Source organism: Equus caballus, chromosome 30 (assembly GCF_041296265.1).
Source record: "Equus caballus isolate H_3958 breed thoroughbred chromosome 30, TB-T2T, whole genome shotgun sequence".
Lineage (NCBI taxonomy): Eukaryota > Metazoa > Chordata > Mammalia > Perissodactyla > Equidae > Equus > Equus caballus.
The window spans coordinates 13,518,134-13,538,265 of NC_091713.1; the positions used below are offsets into that span (position 1 = coordinate 13,518,134).

Consider the following 20,132-nt stretch of genomic DNA (forward strand, 5'->3'; position numbering starts at 1 on the left):
TGGTCTTGGTACCCTTGTCAAAACTCATTTGACCATATATGTGAGAATTTACTTTGGGTTCTCTATTCTATTCCATTGGTCTATACGGCTGTCTTTATGCCAATATCACACTGTTTTGATTACTATAGCTTTGTAGTAAATTCTGAAATTGGAAGTGTGTGTCCTCCAACTTTTTTCTTCTTTTTCAAGATTGTTATGGCTATTGGGGTCCCTTCAGGTTTCATACGAATCTTAGGATGAATTTTTCCACTTTTGAAAAAAATATCATTGGGATTTTGATAGAGATTGAACTGAATCTGTATATTGCCTTGGGTAGTACTGACATCTTAACAACATGAAGCTCTCTAGTCATGAACATGGGATGTTATTCTGTTTTGTCTTCTTTAATATTTTTCAGCAGTGTTTCGTACTTGTCAGTGTATAAATCTTTCGCCTCTTTGGTTAGGTTAATTCCTAAGTACTTTATTCTGTTAGATGCTATAGTAAATGGAACTGTTTTCCTAATTTCCTTTTTGGATTGTTCACTGCCAGTGTACAGAAACATAACTGACTTTTGCATGTTAATTTTATGTCCTACTACTTTGCTGACCTTCCTAGTTTTAACAGTTCTTTTGTGGAATATTTTGGGGTTTCCACATATAAGATCATGTCATCTGTGAACAGAAATAACTTTACTTCTTCCTTTCCAATGTGGATGCTTCTGTCATTATTTCTTCAAGCACTTTTTATGCCCCACACTCTTTCTCTTCTGCGAGGACTCCAAGGTTAGGCCTTTTATTAGTCCCATAGACCCTTGAAGCTCTGTTCAATTTACCTTTTTTCAGTCATTTTCTCTCTTTTTCTCAGACTGGGTAGCTTCTATTATTCTGTCTTTAAGTTCTCTATCTTTAAGCTCATACCTCTATTCACTCCATTTTGTTGTTAAGCTCCAGTCTGTTTAATTTGGTAACTGAGTTTATCAGTTTTATTTGCTGCTTCTTTATCTCTTCTATTTCTTTGCTGAGACTTTCTATCTTTCCATTTGTTTTGAGGGTGTTTGTAATGCTCGTTGAAACATTTTTATGATGGCTGCTTTAAAATCCATCATATAATTCTAGCATCTCTCTTATCTTGGAGTTGGCATCTACTGATTGTCTTTTTTCATTAAGACTGAAATTTTCCCGGTTCTTGGTATGATGAGTGATTTTCAATTGAAGTTTGGACATTTTGAGTTTTCTGTTGAGATTCTGTATTTTATTTAAACCTTCTGTTTTAGCTGGCTTTCTCTGACACTGATCCAGCAGGAGAATGAGCGGATGACAGCTTGTTCCTGCCAGGTCGAGGTATAAGTCCAGGTTCCTCACTTGGCTCCTTGTTACCACTGGACTTAGACTTTCTGGTGGGTAAATTTCTGCTTGTTTCCTTTAATATGACTTACTCATTCTGCTTTCATTTTACTGACCATTCTCTTGTTCTTTTTTGGTTCAGAAACATATTTTTAAAACTAATATTCTCCATGTAGAGGTCATTCGTAACTATCAGAGCCAGGGACTTCCAAACAACTCTTTGAAGGCATTACTGACAATGATGGCACATCATCTCTGCATGCCCTCTTGTCCTTACTCTCTCTGTCTCATCTGCCCACAGGTTAAGGTGTGATGTTACACATTTAGAGGACAGCATTTTCACCTAGAGGCTGTGGGCACTTAGAGAGTCCATGGAGAGACTTTGGGGGGACCCAGAAGCCCCCTTTCCCACCAAATATACAAAATGGTGTGTGTATATATACATTTTTCTCTGGTGAGTCAGTGGTTCTTACCTGATTCCTAAACAACAACATGACCAAAGAGATTAAGAATCACTGTAACAGATTAAGAAATGGGAACAATAGAATTGCATGCTCTAAATCAGCCATTTAGGGGGCTGGAAATCAGGGTGTAGGCTGGAGTCAATAGAGACCGGCGTGGTTGTGCTTTGAGCTCTCCCTGGATGTGCTGCAGTAGCTAATAACTGTGCAGGAGTGAGAGGAGCAATGCCCAGGACTCGCAGCCTGTGCTTCCTGTTCAAGTCCAGGAAAAGATAAAAAGATTCTCAAAACGTAAAATGCTTCAACAAAATGCAATGAGAAGGAAAAAACATTACAGTGTAATATAAGAAATTTACATCTGAATAAAAAATGGTTATTAAGGGGGAAGTGTGACTTTCTCAACCTGACTTCAGCTAACCAAGCAGTACTCATAAAGCAGCCAGTCTGGCCCGGGTGAGGGAGGCGGCAGTGCTCAGAGCTCCCAGAAGAGAAACAGGCTCACTGATGAGACAGTCCAGATGTGGACAGCTGCTCATGAGGTCCAAGAAGTCAAACTAGTGGCTAACAAAATTCTTCCAAGAAATAAATGGAAAGAAATGAAAGTAGATTAAATACTGGAGAAAGCAGGAGGGAAGCACTGTGAAGGGACCCCAGGACTGTCCTGTGGCAGCAATCACAAGAATTTCAGCTGAGCCCAGTGGAGATGGAAGCCCAAACCAAATCAGCGCTGGGCTAAGTGGATTCCTTTCCTGGAGGAGGCTGGGGCCTAATTAAATCTGTAAAAAATTTCTGTTTCTGAGGCTTTTCTGATTTCTGTTCCAAACTCAGCCTTTGAAACCCTTATTCAAGCTATTTCATCCCATTATTTCCAAAGTTTCTAAGACAAGAAAGAATATCTAGGGTGTCAGTCTATAGAGAACATCAGTTTCAAAAGGCAAAGAATATATCTTCCCTTTCTCCTCTCTGGGTCACCTGAGCCCTGAGAAAGCTCAGGAAGAGCAGCTTTCTGCAGAACGAAACTGACCTGCTTTTAGACTCATAGGTCCTATGAGGAGCCTGCGAAGATGGACGTGTTCAGGCTGCCCTTTTGCTAGCAAATGGTCAGCAAAGGTTGTGAGAAGATGAGGTCTATCAGTAGAGCCACATACTGCTAAGAGAACACAGTCAGGATGGAGCCTTTCAAGTCCGCTCCTCGTTAAAAAAATCCATTCATTCAAGTATGTATTTGATAGAACTTGCTGTGTTTGGGGCATGTGTGTCTATGGTAGGTGGCACCAGGAGATACAAAAGGCACATAAGTCAGGGTCCCTTGCAGAACTTCCACTCACCTTGGGAAGACAGAACACAGTCATGTGAACTGCTGGGGAGCAGTTATACAACGCAATTATTCAACAGGGAAAACACCGTATAACCCTACACTACAAACACAAGTGCTAAAGGGACCGGCGAGTGGGGCAGTGACCAGAATGAGGGCTCTGATAACAGTAATAATCCAAAATGCCTGGAACTTGGGAAAACATACTCACACACACTACCTCACTTACTCCTCAAAACAACTCTACAGAATAGGTATTACCTCTATTTTAAAAATAAGAAAATCATATTCAGAGGGATTAAGAGACTTGCTGCAAGTCATAAAACTAGTAAATGGTGGGACTGGGACCTGAACCTTCTGACTCTCAATCCGAGTGCTCTTTCTACTAGGCAACTCTGCTGGGGATGCACATTTGTGTTTTGGTTTAATCAGAACCTGGCAAGAGACTCAGCGACTTTCCAGAGCCAAACAAGAAGTCTGGGGTAAGGCCATGACTTAACCCCAGGCCTCATGGCAGACCTTCTGAGGCTGCTTGAAGATCTTCCATTTGACAGCTATCAGGGTCCATGTTTGGGCTTATCTTTGGTACCAGGAGCAGAAGATGCGAAAACGATTACCAAGGGACGATTCCGGAGGAGGGGCAGCAACCTCACAAGGACATGAGGAAGACAGACTGGAACTGGGCTCGAGGAGTGTACAAGGGCAATAAGAGTGTCATAAGAAGGGATGGTGATGGCCAGCACCATCCACCCAGCCCACGTCATCCTGTAAATGCCTCTCCAGATGTCTGTCTCAGTTCTTTCAGCCTCGTCTTTGCAGCTGAGGGTATTCGATGTCTGCTCCAAGAGTTCTGTGTGCAAGGGCAACAACAAAGCCTCACAGGAAGAACAGAGGAGAGCCAGATCTCCCCTGATTTCTCTCCCACATTCTCCTCCAAGTTGGCACCAGGAACTCAGGAGATCTGGAGGGATTTCTTCACACCGATCTCACTAGGGAGCCTCGTCGATTTACCTGGGCCAGTCTAGAGGAAAAGAACAGAGCCTTGGACTCCAGCCTGGATTTAATGACTTCTTCACATGTCCGTCTCCTCCACCAAATTGTAAGGACAACACTGTGTCTTACTCAGATTAATAGAAGCATTTAATCAACACATGTTGAATTAAATTGAACAAACTAGACCTGGCTCTGCCTCAGTGTGACTTTAGACAAGCTCTTCAACATCTCCCAGACTTAGCTCCTTCACTTTTCACATGGGAATGAAATACCTGACCTGCTGGCCTTAACATGGCTGTCATCTGCCATGAGGACCACATAAGAACATGTATGTATGAGCAGTAGGAATACTTCCCAGTCCCATATAAACACAAAGGATTAACTTGATCACTTATAAAACACCTACTTGCAGGTGACCCTGGGTTGGGTGCATCACATACTTGGGAAATTTCCCCAACATCATCTTTCTATCAAAACTTTCACACAGCAGACCCTCAATGAAGTATTTATGCCTGCCTAACTGACGTGACTGTCTGGCAACTATTACCAGACCAGAAAAGGAAAGTTTTCCCTGAGACTGCAAGAGATCACCAGACGTTCTTCCATCAGGCTGGGTAAAGACGTCAGACAAGGTAAAAAGAACAGGAAGAGCTGTGTGCCTTCAGGAATCCTAGTGTTCATCCTGTTGCCCATGGGCTTATTTCAGTCATGGATGAGGAAAAGGCAACATGGCTAGAATTCAACAAAAACTAGCATTAGGGAATCTCATTTCTAAGACTCACTCAGGCATTTGTTATTTTTCTCATCTAACTGTGAGTAGCCGCCAATGTTGAGACCAACCAGCCCCTGGACACTTCCTGAAAGATCCTAATATAGGGTCCGGATCTCTCCACTGTGGCTTGTCTGCAGACAAGGGCATCGTGGCCCAGAGGACCCTGCTAAAATGTCACATGTTCCCCATGAAACTCCACACACAAGGTCTCGACACGACCTGCAAACAGCTGGACCAAGTGAGCACATGAGCTCTCCTTTGGGAAGCCATGGTTTGGATGAGAGAGAGCTCTGTGGGGCTGGAAAGGCCAGGACAGCAGAGGGCCCTAGGCCCCCAAGGGCAGAGGAGACTCACTCAGAGGGTGAAAATAAACATTATTCTTTAATGACATATTCAAATAGGGACCCAGGCCTTCCATTTAGTTTCTGGGCACTTATTGCTGGCATTGTATTGACCTCTGCCCCTCCCTCCTCCTTCCACCAACAGTGAACACTTCCTAAGTTCCAGGTACTTTGCGGGGAGTTGACCTGGTTACAAAGAGAACCACAAAGACCTTACAGTCTCCTGGCTGGGGGTCAGGTATTCCTACTACTATGTGATAAGTGCTCCACTGGCAGAGTGAGCAAAGCGTTGTAGGAGTACCAGGAGAAAACAACATTCGAGCAGACCCTTAAAAGATCAGTCAAGTTCTGCCAGGCCCAGGGGGTGGGGTGGAGAGGGCATCTAAGACAGAAGAAACAGCTTCATAAAGACCTAAGTGGAAGAAGTTCAGGGTGTCTTTGGCAACACGCGTGGCTCAGTGTACACGGGCTGTGTGCAGAGGGAGGGAAGGCTGGGGGCTGTGGAGGCTGCAAAGGTGGACTGCAGACAGATGGTCAAGGGGCTGGCCTGACAGGCAAGGGCTATGGACCACGTTCTGTGGGCAGGCGGTCAGGGGCATGGGGAAGTGGGCCCTGTCCACTGTGGGGTAGGGCACAGGTGCAGGGTACTCTGGGGCCAGTTTGCACCAGTCAGTGAGAGTTGGTTGCTAAATTGTCATGATTTTTGTGAGCTGGTTGATTTACATTGATAGTTTAAAATCAGCCATGGTGGGTGATTTTAAACAGAAATTGGCAAACATCACAAATCAGTTTTTTTCAGAGCTGGTTGTTAAACATTTATGGGCATGTGTGTGTAGAGTTGCTAAAAATCCCAAGGAAGAATCCTAGCAACAGCCAGAACAAGGCAGTCCCGGCAGAAGTCCAGGCAATGCTGGCACACTCACCAGTCTCAGATTCTTCATGGCCTGGGGAAACATGCCTTGGTGTAACTGCAGTTTGCCAACCTTCATCACCTGCACGCCTCTGACGGGGTGGCTTCCCGGGTAAAAGATCCTGGAAGAAAGCAGACGGCAACCAGTGTCAGTAGCTCTCACCCTGGCAGCCAGCATTTCATCGGGAGACACGGAAGTGGGAGCAAACGCCAGCTGAGAATGTCAGTGAGCTACTGGGAGGAAATTAGCTTTGCGATCCGGAAGAATGCAGTACTGAGGGGGCTAAGCACGGTATGGGTCTCCTGCTCTCCAGAATGCCTTCTGCAGGAGGAAGAAGAAAAGACAGGATGGGAATGCCTCTCTAATAATCACAGAGAAAAGAACAAGCGTGGATCCCTGCCTTGACATTTGGGAGGAGGAGAGGGAGAGCACCAGCTAACCTTGTCCTCCACCCCCGCCATGCAGCTCCAGCACTGAGGACGGCCTTGCAACAGAAGATGGCCTCTCAGGACACACTTGTTCAGGAAATGAGTGAAGACTTCCATGACTCCCATCCAGATACTACTACACTCTCCTTTTAGCTGCAAAGCCCTTTGAATCTCAGCTGTAGAGTTCATCACAATCCCCCTTCTTACAGGCCCTTGTGTGTTTATTTTATCATCTCACTGGATTATTGAGGTTTTTATTCAGGCGCCCCGTCTGTGTTTGCCATGATGTCCTGCAGGTGGGAGGAACTCGATACATATCTGACCTTTTTCACACATAACAACAGAATAGGGTGTTACAGATGACCAAAGAATGAGAGCTTAGGGCTAGGATTCAGACCCAATGTGACTTCAGTTTGATTCAACAAGAATTTATTATACTGGATTCAACAAAATGTGTACAGTTTGGCCTCTTCTGTCCCCCACATCCTCTATTCTCAGAGTCTCCTGAGCTCCCGCTGCACATACAGGATTGCTCCTGGGGCTAAGGGAAATACACACTGCGTGTGGTGTGTGTGTGAAAATATATCATATGTATATGAGCTTTTTCCTCAAGGTCCCATAATCCCATTAGACACAAGACAAACCTCCAGACAATAGTTAAAAATATTACAGGATAGAGCATGGTTTAGTGCTCAAATAAGGCCCGCCTTAGTACATGGTAATGCTCAGTTCAACTTTGTTGACCTGAACTGAGAAAATGATACAGGAGTCATAGAGAGAGAGGAGACTGACGGTTGGACCAGGGAAGGCTTCCTGGAGGAGGGAAACAGGACTCAAATTAGCTCCCGAGCATTTGGGAAGCCTTGGCTGACTGGGCAGAAGGGAAGTGCATCCAGACTGTTAGTGCAAGTGAGGGCTCGTTCCACACGCTGCTGGTCAGAGGCCGTGGCTGCTGCCCGCACATGTCAGTAAGATAATCCGAAGAGTCACGGCTCACGTAGGGCTTGCCATGCGCCAAGCACTGTTCTAACTGCTTCTCGTTTATGAGCTCATGGAACCCACATTTAAGCTCTACTGTGCAACAGGGATGAGGTCGAGTTACCAGGAGAGTTACGAATATTCTCTGGTAAGTGTACATGTATCAGCAAACCCCCACTCCCCCTGAACCTCAGCTCTTCCCCACATGAAATGTGATCTAGAAACTTTTTTCATTCATGCTCTTAAAAAAGTGGAAAGCAGTACCTGAGAGGGAGGTATTTAAATCAATAGAAGGTTGGCCCTGCGTCTTTTAAAGAACTGAAAAGGGAGGGGAGGAGAGAAAAACAAAGGAGACACCTGGGTCCTGGATTTTTCTCCATCTTCTGAGTATGCCAAGAGACCAATCACTTCACCTCTCACCCCTTACAAAATGAACATCATTATCTACTTGTGTGGAAAAGATTTTAAGATCCCTAGACAAAAGGCTTAAGTACAGGACGCCAGTATCAGCAGGTAATTGCCCTGGACACTTTCCTTGAAAAGCACACCTGGATTTGGGATTTTATTTTATTGCTATGAATGTGGCATAATTAAACTTAAAGGCCAAAAAGTAATTTTATACTAATAATCATTCCACTCAGTGGATGTCTGTCATGTCAGTTAGTAGAAGGAAAGAAAATCTTCAGTTCTATGATGCAGAGAAAGTGGGGCATGATTATGCCACGACAGGTACCCGCTCTGGCTGCTTAAAGCTATTCAAAACCGCGGTGGAGTTTAACAAGGGGAGGAGGAGAAAGCGTTTGTGAGGGGACTTGCACACAAACATTTGCAGAGCAGTCTCGCAGCCCTGGCAGGGGTGCTGATCGTGTGCCTGGATTGTTTTCGGAGGCCTCCCAGCTGACACATGGAATAAGAATCATGATTTCTTGCTGGAATAGCACCCCAGGGAAAAGTGGTGAAGCTCACCATGCTGGGAGAAGTTCTCCACCGAGGGCGTGGGCTCTCATCAACTTTACCGCATGTGACAGTGACAAGGAGGGAGGAGGGCCTGCGTGTAGCCTTCAATCATGGGACTGTCAAAAATCCAGCCAGGCTGAGAGCCTGAACCAGAGAAGGAATCAGGGGTACCTGACGCCTGTGAGGACTAAAGCAGGAGCTTGAGTGAGGAGGTGAGGGGAAGGCATACCCATGAGACGCCAGGTTCTGTGCCCGGCGCTGTAAGAGCCGCAGAGATGTCCACGGTGAGTCCCTGCCCTTAATTAGCGTACAGTCTAGTTGCAGACATGAGGCCAATTAAATCCTGATGCAGAGAGGACTGTGAGAGCTGCTGGACCATTGTACAGACAACGGCTCTTCCAGAAGCAGCAGGGACCACTGCGATCAGGGGAGGCTTCTTGGAGCAGCAGAGCTGAGCTGGTTCTGACTGGAAGAGGTGATGGGCTCCTGGGACAAGCATGTGGGGCATGAGAAGGGACAGGTAGCTCTGGCAATGGTACAGGAGGCTGCCTACACAGGGCCAGTGAGTGCACTAGTCTGGCCGGCAGAGGACAGAGGGAGTGGAGGTTCCTCGAGGCCAGGCTGTGCAGAGGCACAAATGCAAAGCTAGGAAGTTTGGACTTCTGCTTGTAGGCAGCTGGGCACTGCCAAAGGGGGCTGAGAGCATTTCATTAGAACAGGAAACAAAGAAAATTGGAGAAGAGACCCTAGGGGGAGAGGACTTTAGGCAGGATGGTGGGAATGACAGAAAAGAAGGATGTGAAGCAAAAAAAATGCTATTCAGCTGATTCAACAGAACCTGGAGACCTGCTGGGGTACAGCAGGGTCAGGGCTGACTCCGAGATTCAGAAACAGAAATGCCGCCACAAAAACACAAGCAAACTATGTAACGACAAAATCATTTGACAAGGCATTCTGCTTGTTTGGGTGGCATAAATTTTCTTTTCATAGGTACAACTGATAGCAATCACATGCTCCAAAATTCAGGGCCTAAAATGGAAAAACTGCCTTTGTTGTTTCTGGAGTGAATAAGAACAGAGGAAGGAATGTGTGTAAACACATAAAGAAAAGCAGCAGCACACAGATCAGCTTTAACTCAGACCCACAAGCACCAAGATCTTGCTGCCATACTTTACAAGGAGGCTGACAGTGAGAGAACTGGGATGTGCCAAGTTAAAAGAATGTAGAGAAGAAAATACCTGATGGCAGGACCTATGCAGTTGGTCTTGCTGAGGTTTTTCTACATGACGCAATTACCAATCACACCACTTATTACAGGTAGCAGTTTCAACATTTATAAGACAGGAGAAACCATTTATTGTTCAGACGATTTTTTTAGAACTGATGTAAAATACATCACTAAATTTAAGAGGAGAGCTTAACTTGCCTATATAAACTGTATTTCAGAGTAACCAAATAGCTCTAGTATATGAATTTCAGCTGACAAATGTGCAATGATGATGGAATTAGAAAAATCATCATTTTGCAAGTCCTGGAAAAATAATTGATCAGGAAAAATATTACTAGATGAAACCAGTAGATCAAAGAATGATGGAGAATTTTTCAATGGATGGATTAGATTTCTACCATCTGGACCCACTGATCAATCTTAGCATCACTAAAGTGGGACAACCAGACATCATGTGCTATCTGATATGATGCAATAGGAATTATTTCACACTACCTATAAAACATCCTTGCTAAAACAAAAAAATAACTAACATAAAAGAAGGAGAAACTGAATTTAATCAAGCCCATAAAGTTAAATTCCCTTTCATAGGAAAAACAAGTGACAGAGGAACAAATAAAAGCTACCAGGTAAATCCTAGATATGGGAAACTCTACCAGGCCTTGACCTAGGATCTTCAACAGGTCAGTGGCACGAGAAGAGAAAGATGGCAAAGGAGGAGAACTCTTTAGATTAAGAGATTTAAGAGACAGAACCAGATGTAATGTGTAGATCCTGTGCTTCTTAAACAAAACAACTATAAAAAGACATTTCTGAGACCATCTAGGAAATCTGAACATGAAATGATATTGTGGGCATATAAGAAAATGTCTACATTTTTCAGAGATACAAACTGAAGTATGCATGGATAAAATGAGGTAATGTCTGAGATTTGATTTAAACTTATTCAGCAGAATTTCTTCCAGGTAGTGCTGGATTAGCTTGCTTCAGATCAAATTCTTCGCTAAGAACAAGGAAAGTTAGACAAAATGTTTATAAAAAACTGTCTGAAGATCTCAAAGAGCCAGTGAAGCAGAGAAATCCTGAAGAGTCAAATTCACAGAAAGAACAGAAGCTCAAGAAGGTGATCCTTACATTTGTTGCTACTTTTCCCTTTGCTGATTTGAAAGTAGAGGGAGATAGGTTAAACAGCGGAGCAGAGGCTCTGGCATTCTCACAGATCTGAAGACACAGAAATTCGAGTTCAGGGCTCAAGTGGGATGAGAAGGAGGCCTAGTAAACATCGCTGGCTTTCATTCGTGGCCCCCAGGGGGCTATAATCTAGGAATAGCGGTAAGCCCGAAATAGACCAGTCCTCACAAAGACTGAATCAGTTCAAACTCTAATTGGATTAAGGTGATCTGTTTCTACCTTGACTGCAAGAAGCAAAGGCAAATTCCCTCTGAAGGAAGATAACATCATTCTGAACCTCAAGTTATCTCTCCAATTTTTCTACACTATGTCCTGTGTTCAATAAAATTATAAGCAGGCATTAAAAAAGACAAGGACTGTCTGAAAACCAAGAGAAAAACACAGATAATGAAATAGACCTATAGGTACTCAAATATTGAGGTTCTCATAGATAGACTTTAACTGTAATAAGTATGTTTGAAAACTTAAATAATAGAAAAGAATTTTAGCAGAAAATTAGAAATTATACAAAAATAACCAAAGAAAATTCTAGAACTGAAAAATAGAAAGCTGAAATGAAGAACTCAATAGTTTAACATGAGATGTGCCACAGCTGAGGAAAGCATTCGTGAACTGAAGGCAGGCCAAAGAACACATCAACTGCAAAACATGAAGAGACAATGAAATAGAAAATAAAGAGGGACACAAATCTCATACATGTTAACCGGAATCCCAAATGAGAGAAGGGAGATAATTGGGCAGAAGCAATATATGAAGCCACAATGGCTGAGAATTTTCAAAAATAATGAAAGACAGCAAGTAACAGATTCAGAAATGCTAAGAACTGCAAAAAGAATAAAATAATTCAACAAAGGAGAAGAGGCAGGAGGGAAAGGTGAGAGAGAAAATAAGTGTTGCAAAATCTTGATAATTATTGAATCTGGATGACGGATATATGAAGGTACATTACATTATTCCATTTTTGTGTATGTTTGAATTTTTTCATAATTAAAAAAGCAGGACATTGGGTTTTGCTTTTTCACTTTCAGAAATTATGAACTCTGGTAGATAACTGCCTCAAGTTCCAGAAGATTTTGGAATTTTACTGAATTCTAAGCCTTATATAGAAATAAAACGATACACACAAGAGTGGCATACAATGGCCTTCCACACTGTTTCAAGACATCAGATAGACATTGACTCGATAGCTAGAATAACAGCAGATGCAGCAGCAGCTCACACTCAACATTAAGAGGCTTCATTTTAGGTCTTAAATCAAGTGTAGAAACTCAGCACCATACCTCATGGGTAACTGGGACAAGGAAGCGTGAAAAGGCAGGTAGAGTCATTTGATGTTCCTTAGGGTCTGTTTAAGTTAAACCAGCTATTGTATGGAAGTTATTTATGCCTTTGTGGCAGGGTAGCTTTATTTGTAATATGATACCATTTTCACTGTTGTTAGTTAAAAAAAAACAAAACCTAACATCAGGAAACAAAACCAAAGAAAGAAAAGACAGACCATACTGTCTAAGAGACCACTTCAGAACAAGAACTATTTCTTAGCTTTAATTAGACTTTAATTAATTCATAAGTTAGTCTGGAGAGATGCTGTTCCCCAAGTGGGATGATAAAACCTTATTTCTCCATCACCTCTACTGCTTGGCTCTGTCGGTGATAGGAAGATCAGAACCATGAATTCTTAAATATTTCTGAAAGGGAAAGATCTGGAGTTCCAGTCTAGACTGAATCCTCAACTCATCTATGATTTCTGCTATTGGCCCCACATCACTGAGAAAGATGGATCTGCCACACCCCGACCCCCACCTTCCTGCCACCTGAGTATAACAAAATAAAATTCACAGTTCCTCTTATAATTCCACCACGTTACAACAGGATTTTAAAATGTTACAATGAGATGCCGTTTCATTGCAATGAGATTTTTCTTGGGTTTATTTTTATCCCATAAATGAGCAAGCAGGATCATTTTCCTTACACAAAGAATGCATTTCTACTTCTCTTAGTTTTGAACCAAATAGGTTCTTCACTCAAAAGGCAGGGCTTTCTTACTCTCAGAAGCTTTGACAACTTATAGTTGTACATGACCCATTGTTAGAAAGAACCTCTAAATCAGATAATAAGAACAAAAGAGCTTTTTGTCTGCTTTAAGTGTTCATGTAATTCAGGCTCAGGAGCAGAGGTTTTACAGTAGATAAATTAGCATGAAGGAGTTAGGAGGTCTGGGTTCAAGATCTGCTTCTTCCAAGCAGTTAGCTGGGTGACCACTCACATCGCAATTAACCTGATGGTAAGAAACGAGACCTGAGTACATCTGGAAATACACAACAACGTATAAACAACGTAGTATTATTACGTTTCCAGGGCTAGTGAATGTATGGTAATTAGTTGTAACGCACTATTACATCCGTGTTGAGATAAACATGGGGAAAAAATAATCTGATTTTCTTGCAAAGTTTAAAAAAAAATAGCCTGATAGCATCCAAATAGTTATTTTCCAACAGCCAAAAGACCCATCTGGATCACCTGTATGTTTGCCTGTTTCTTTTCAAATGCAAGTTGAATGTGTAGCAACACAAATACAAGCGTAGTGGGGACCGGGGTGGTTGAGAAGATTCTGGATGAGTGGCTGGCAGCTGGCTCATTAAGGAAAGACTTAAGTGTCCAATTTTTAACCTAAAAGTTTGGGTTTTCATCTTTCTTTTTGAAAAATGAACTGAGAAGACAGTGCCCATATTATAACTTTCAAATTAAAGGTGTTTAATTATTTTCATCTAACGTTGGACTTGTGCAGAAATTTCCTCCCCCTCTTGCTGGACCTGCTCGTGTGCTTCTTGGCCCACTGGCAGTCTGGCTGGCAGCTGGGAGACCTCATGGGCTGTCCATGCAGTTGGCCCCGCACGTAGCACAGCGGTAAGAACTGTCAGACTTCCGGGGCGGGACAGGATTCCATTGTATGCCAATGGTCTCCTTTTCAATTCCTGTAATGGTGACAGTGCTGTCCTCTGTCTGGCTTTTGCCTGTCTCATATTTTGCAGCACTCTTTTTTTAGGGTGTGAAATATTTACTAATATTTTGAAATATTTCAAAAAGGCCAGCTAGCATGACTGAATTATACTATAACTGTAATTTAGTTATTAAAATCCTTGAGAAAAAAATGGCAATGAGATTTTCATTACAAAAGTTGCACTTCTCCTCTGTAAGGTCTATTTATCCATTTACATGAGCACAAAAGACACCTCTGAAGTTCTGGTTGCGTACTCTAAAGCTCCAGAATATCTGAATACACACATGGTCATATCATTCCGAGATCACCTCCTAAAAGGAAACCTGTGAGTAGAAATGTTAACGTTTATTTTCATAAATTGTTTTATTTCTTTGAGCCTGTTAGTTCAAATTTATGAAAATTGGTTTGCATATTGTTTCTGGTAATACAGCAGGCTTGGTAGCCATACTGATTCTTTCACTGAAAACAATGTAAAATATGTGTGTACATTTTCTACAATGTAAAAAATGTGCTAGATAAAACATTTTAAAAAGTAATAAAATACTGGCAAGATAGTAAGAAATTGTCAAGCCAAAAATCTAAGCAAAGAAGGACCCCTGAGAAGTAAGTAGAATGTCGAAACTGCTGTTATATTGGTATGCTGGAGCCTCTGGCTTCACCTGCTTTTGGAGCTTGGGGGGCAGAAGAGCAAGCCCAGTGTCTACCCAACGTTGTGGGTCTAACAGGGAATCCTCCCTTCTTGCCAATTACAGGAGACAGATCACATTCAAGAGTCACAGTAAGACTGACAGTGGAAGTTAGACGCCAGTAGAATGATATCTTCAATGTGCTTAGGAAAAACAATTCCTTGTCTAGTATTCTATATCTTCAAAAATATCTTTCAAGAATCAGGATAGACAGCTGAAGGGTGTAGGGTGACTTTTTGAGTTGCTGAAAATGCTCTAAAATGGACTGTGGCGATGTTTGCACATCTCTTCGAATATACCCAAAACCACTGAATTGTACACTTTAAACGACTAAATTGTACGGATGTGAATTATAGCTCAACAAAGCTGTTCAAAAAAATCAGACATTAGCACCCCCCAAAAATGAAATAATCAGGTATAAATCTAACAAAATATATATAAGATCTGTATAAGGAAAACTGCCAAACTCTGATGAATGAAATCAAAGAAATACTAAATAAGCGGAGAAATATTCCACATTCACTGATAGGAAGATTCAATATTGTCAAGATTTCAGTTTTTCCCAACTTGATCTATAGATTCAATGCAATCCCAATCAAAAGGCCAGCAAGTTATTCTGTGGATGTCAACAAACTGATTTTAAAATTTATACTGAGAGGCAAAAGACCCACAATAGCCAACACAATGCCGAAAGAGAAGAACAAAGTTGGAGGACTGACACTATCCAACTTCAGAATTGACTATAAACCTACAGGAATCAAAGCAGTGTGGTACTGGTGAAAGAATAGACAGGTACATCAATGGAACAAAACAGAGAGCTCTGAAAGACAGATAAATATAGTCAACTGACCTTTGACAAAGGAGCAAAGGCAATACAATGGAGCAAAGACAGTGTTTTCAACAAATGGTGCTGGAATAACTGAACATCTACATGATAAAAAACTAATCTAGACACAGATCTTACACCCTCCACCAAAATGAACTCAAAATGGATCACTGATCTAAATGTAAAATGCAAACTATAAAACTCCTAGAAGATACCATAGGAGAAAACCTAGAAGATAATGGGTATGGTGAGGCCTTTTTAGATACAACACCAAAGACCTAATCCATGAAAGAAAGAATTGATAAACTGGACTTCATTAAAATTAAAAACTTCTGCTCTGCAAAATACAGTGTCAGGGTAATGAGAAGATATGCCACAGACTGAGAGAAAATATTTGCAAAAGATATATCTGATAAAGGATTTTTATCCTAAATATACAAAGAACTCAACACTAAGAAAAAAAATAATAACCCAATTTAAAAAGTGGGCCAAAGACCTGAATGGTCACCTCACCAAAGAAGATTTACAGATGGCAAATAAGCATATGGAAAGATGCTCCACATTATTTGTCATCAGGGAAATGCTATTAAAGCAACAATGAGATACCACCACATGCTATGAGAACGGCCAAAATCCAAAACACTGACAACACAAAATGCTAGTAAGGATGTGGAACAACAGGAATTCTCATTCATTGCTGGTGGGAATGCAAAATGGCACAGCTATTTTGGAAGACAGTTTGGCGGTTTCTTACAAAACTAAACATACTAAACAAATTATACCATAGGATCCAGGAATTGTGTTCCTTGGTATTCACCCAAATGAGGTGAAAATTTATGTCCACACAAAAACCTACACACAAATATTTATAGCAGCTGTGTTCATAACTGCCAAAACTTGGAAGCAACCAAGATGTCCTCTAGTAGGTGAACTGACAGATAAACTTACAGTACACCTAGACAATGGAACATTATCCAGTACCAAAAAGAAATGACCTATCAAGGCATCAAAAAATATGAAGGACCCTTAAGTGCATACTTCTAAGTGAAAGAAGCCAATCTGAAAAGACTACATTCCAACTATACAACATTCTAGAAAAGGCAAATCTATGAAGAGAATAAAAAGTTCAGTGGTTGGTTGCCAGGGGCTAGGAGAAGGGGAGGGGTGAATAGGTGGAGCACAGAGGATTTTTAGGGCAGTAAAAACACTCTCCATGATGCCACAATGATGGATACATGTCATTATACATTTGTCCAAACTCATAAAATGTACAACATCAAGAATGAACCCTAAAGTAAACTATGGACTGTGGGTGACTATGACTATGTCAATGTAGGTTCATCAGTTGTACGAAATGTACCACTCTGGCAAGGAATGTTGATAACGGGGGAGGCTGTGCATGTGTTGGGGTAGGGAGGATATGAAAAAAGTCTCTGTACCTTCCACTTAATTTTGCTGTGGACTTCAAACTGCTCTAAAAAAAATGAAGTCTTAATAATAAAAAAAAGACTGAAGATGAAATAAAGATATTTTTGGACAAAGACAAACTGATACTTTGTCACCAGCAGATCTTAACAAAAGAAATTTCTAAAGGGTATACTTCTGGTAGAAGCAAAGTAAGCCAAGATAGAAAGTCTAAGGTGCAAGAAGAAATGAAGAACAAAGAGAATGCTTATAATGGGCACACCTATGAATATTGACAAATAGAACAATTTGGGGGATTTAAAATATGGTAAAAATAAAAATATACTATAATCATAACACATATGTCAGCAGGGAAGAAAACAAGATTCAAGTACTCTAGTCCTTCCACAACGAGGAAGAACATACAGTGGTTACATGCATATTTACTTTATAATTCTTTAAACAGCTCATGTATGATTTATACATCCTCTAGAATGTAGGCTATATTTAATAATAAAATAGTCTTAAAAAACTGATTTAGTGTTCTAATTTCTAGGTACGAAGTCAGTGTGTAAAGAACAATTAGGTTAACAGATAATCTACAGATTTAATGATCTCAAATGCTTGAGTGTTAAACCAAGAAGAGAACATTGTGGTCTTAAAAATGTAGATAGTTTTCTCATGTTTGGAAGAAAAAAAATGAGATTTAAAAAAGTTAAAAACTAATAAAAAGCTTCATGGTCTAGGTTTAAATAGAAGATGAAATATAGTTTGCCATCAATAAGCTTACCAGGTTGTGTGTCTGTATCTATAATACAGGGTGTCTATATGTAAAAACACTATGAGTGTTATGGTTGACATATATTTCAGCAGTGTGACTGGTACTTCTATTGAAATCAGCTGATAAAGATGCAAGTACTCAAGAGCCCATGGGCCTTGAAAAAGCCTTAGGCTCCCAGAGCACAGGTGTTGGAAGGCACTGGAATGTGGTGCTGGGAAGCAGAGACGTTCTCTTCTTTTGTAACTTTCAAAGAAAAATATAGCCTGTTGGGGCAGAGTACTTTGCAGTGCTTAGACGTAGAACCATGAGAAAGCGAGTCTATAGCAGAGGTTGGCAAACTATGGCTTGAAGGCCAAATCCCACCTGCAGCATGTTTTGGTAAATACTTTTATTGGCATACAGCCACACCTATTCCTTTACACACTGTCTATGCTGCTTTCATGCTGCATCAGCAGAACTGAGTGACTGTATGGCTTTCAAAGTCTAAAATACTTACTACTTGTCTCTTTACAGAAAAAACATGCTGACACCTGGTCTATAGTAAAGGGGTTTCTAGAAGTAAAAGGCTGGAGAGAGGATCTCATACAAAAAGTACTCTATAATGGATAACTATGAGTATCTATTGGAAATTTGTCTAGTTGTCTTTGTCACTAATAAGAATAACGATCATGATAATAAACACATTTAGAGCCTTTGCTATGTATCAGGCACTGTTCTCAGGACTTTGTTTTAGCTCCATTTACTCTAAAACAACATTATGCAAGTAAACTTTGGTAAAGATGATGTGAAGTGATCAGAGAGCCTTTTCTGCAAGAAATAAGTATAAAACTGGACAAAATCGCCAAAAGCAACCACTTCAGGGCTTGAGAAATTGACCAAAGGTAGACAACAAATTGAGAAGTGTCTATTCTTGAAAAACAGCTAGAGCTTAGGGTAAGAAAAGCAGGAGTCTATGGCCTGCTTGCCAGGACTATTCCCATCCACCACCCCCACCTGACTGAGCAATAGAAGGCTTGCCATACCACCTGGGTAACTGGGAAATTGCACATACGTAAGGGAGTCACAAGAGAGCCTGTGAAAAATAAAAGCCAAGGGACACTTGAGAAGTGGCTACAACTTTGAATGTATAACCTGTCCACACACAGCAGATGGTGGAATCTCATACGTTCAAGGTGTTTGAGCAACATCTCTGTTCACATCACTGGCTGATCTCTAAGTCATGCAGACATAGGGGAAACCCCTAAGAAGCTAGGCCATAAAAAACTGAGCAAAGATATCATTAACAGGGGGCAGCCCCACAGCTGAGTGGTTAAGTTGGCATGCTCTGCTTCAGCGGCCTGGAGTTTGCTAGTTCGGATTCTGGGTGCAGACCCACACGCTGCTCATCAAGCATGGTGTGGTGGCATCCCACATAGAGGAGTTAGAATGACCTACAACTAGGATATACAACTTTTACTCGGGCTTTGGGGAGAAAAAAAAAAAAAGAGGAAGATTGGCAACAGATGCCAGCTCAAGGCCAATCTCCTCACCAAAATAGAAAAGATATTATTAATAAGTTGTACTGCACACTCCACAATTTACATCCAAGCAAGTTACAAAAATAACACACAACAAAACCACCACCACCAATCTTCAGAACAGTAAAACACAATGCAGAGTTAGTTATTTCAAATGTTCAATTTTCAATAAAAAAGTTATTAGACATGTTGTGGTAGGGACAAAAATGACTCCCAAATAAATCCACAACCTAATTTCTGAGCCTATGAATATGTGATCTTACATGGCAAAATGAACTTTGCAGATGTGATTATGGCTAAAATCTTTGAGATGGGGAGATTATGCTGGATTATTCAGGTGGGTTCAAGCTAATTACACAAATCCTTAAAAGCAGAGGCCCATTCCCAGTTGTGCTCTGAGAAAGAGATGTGAGGATGGAGGCAGGGTCAGAGAGAAGTTATGTTGTTGGCTTTGAAGATTCAGGAAGGGAACCACAACCCCAGGAATGCGAGCAGACTCTAAAAGCTGGAAAAGGTAAGAAAACAGGTTCTCCCACAGAACCTCCAGGAAGAAATGCAGCCCTGCTGACACCTTGATCTTAGCCCAGTGAGACCTGTGTTAGCCTTCTGACCAACAGCACTATAAGATAACACATTTGTGCTGTTTTAAGCCATTAAGTTTGTGATAATTTGTTACAGTGGCAAAAGAAAATTTATAACACATTTTAAAAAATAGGAAAGTAGGAACCATACTTAGGAACAAAGCTGTCAAAAGAAAACTGACTCTGAGTGGGCTCAGGTGTTAGATTTAGAAGACAATATCATTAAATCAGCCACTATAAATATTTTTAAGGAATTAAAGTAAATTATGTTCAAAAAATTAAAATAATAAAAAAAAATGAGGAGGTTAGGGGAAGAAATCTTGACAGAGAAATAAAAACTATAACAAGAACCAAACGTAAATCCTAGCATTGAAATGAAAAGTTCACTACAAAGATTCAACAGCAAATTTGATATAGCAGGAGAAATAATCAGTAA

At 41.2% G+C, this 20,132-nt stretch overlaps 1 protein-coding gene across 10 annotated transcripts in view; it reads right to left on the minus strand.

The window, feature by feature from the left end:
* SMYD3 (SET and MYND domain containing 3) overlaps nucleotides 1–20,132 on the minus strand; it is a 671,177-nt gene that overhangs the window by 8,594 nt on the left and 642,451 nt on the right. For all 10 annotated transcript variants that reach the window (XM_023632604.2, XM_023632603.2, XM_070255580.1 and 7 more), the window contains one exon: nucleotides 6,131–6,239. In XM_023632604.2, coding sequence (XP_023488372.1) covers nucleotides 6,131–6,239 — 109 coding nt within the window. The remainder of the gene's footprint in view (nucleotides 1–6,130; nucleotides 6,240–20,132) is intronic.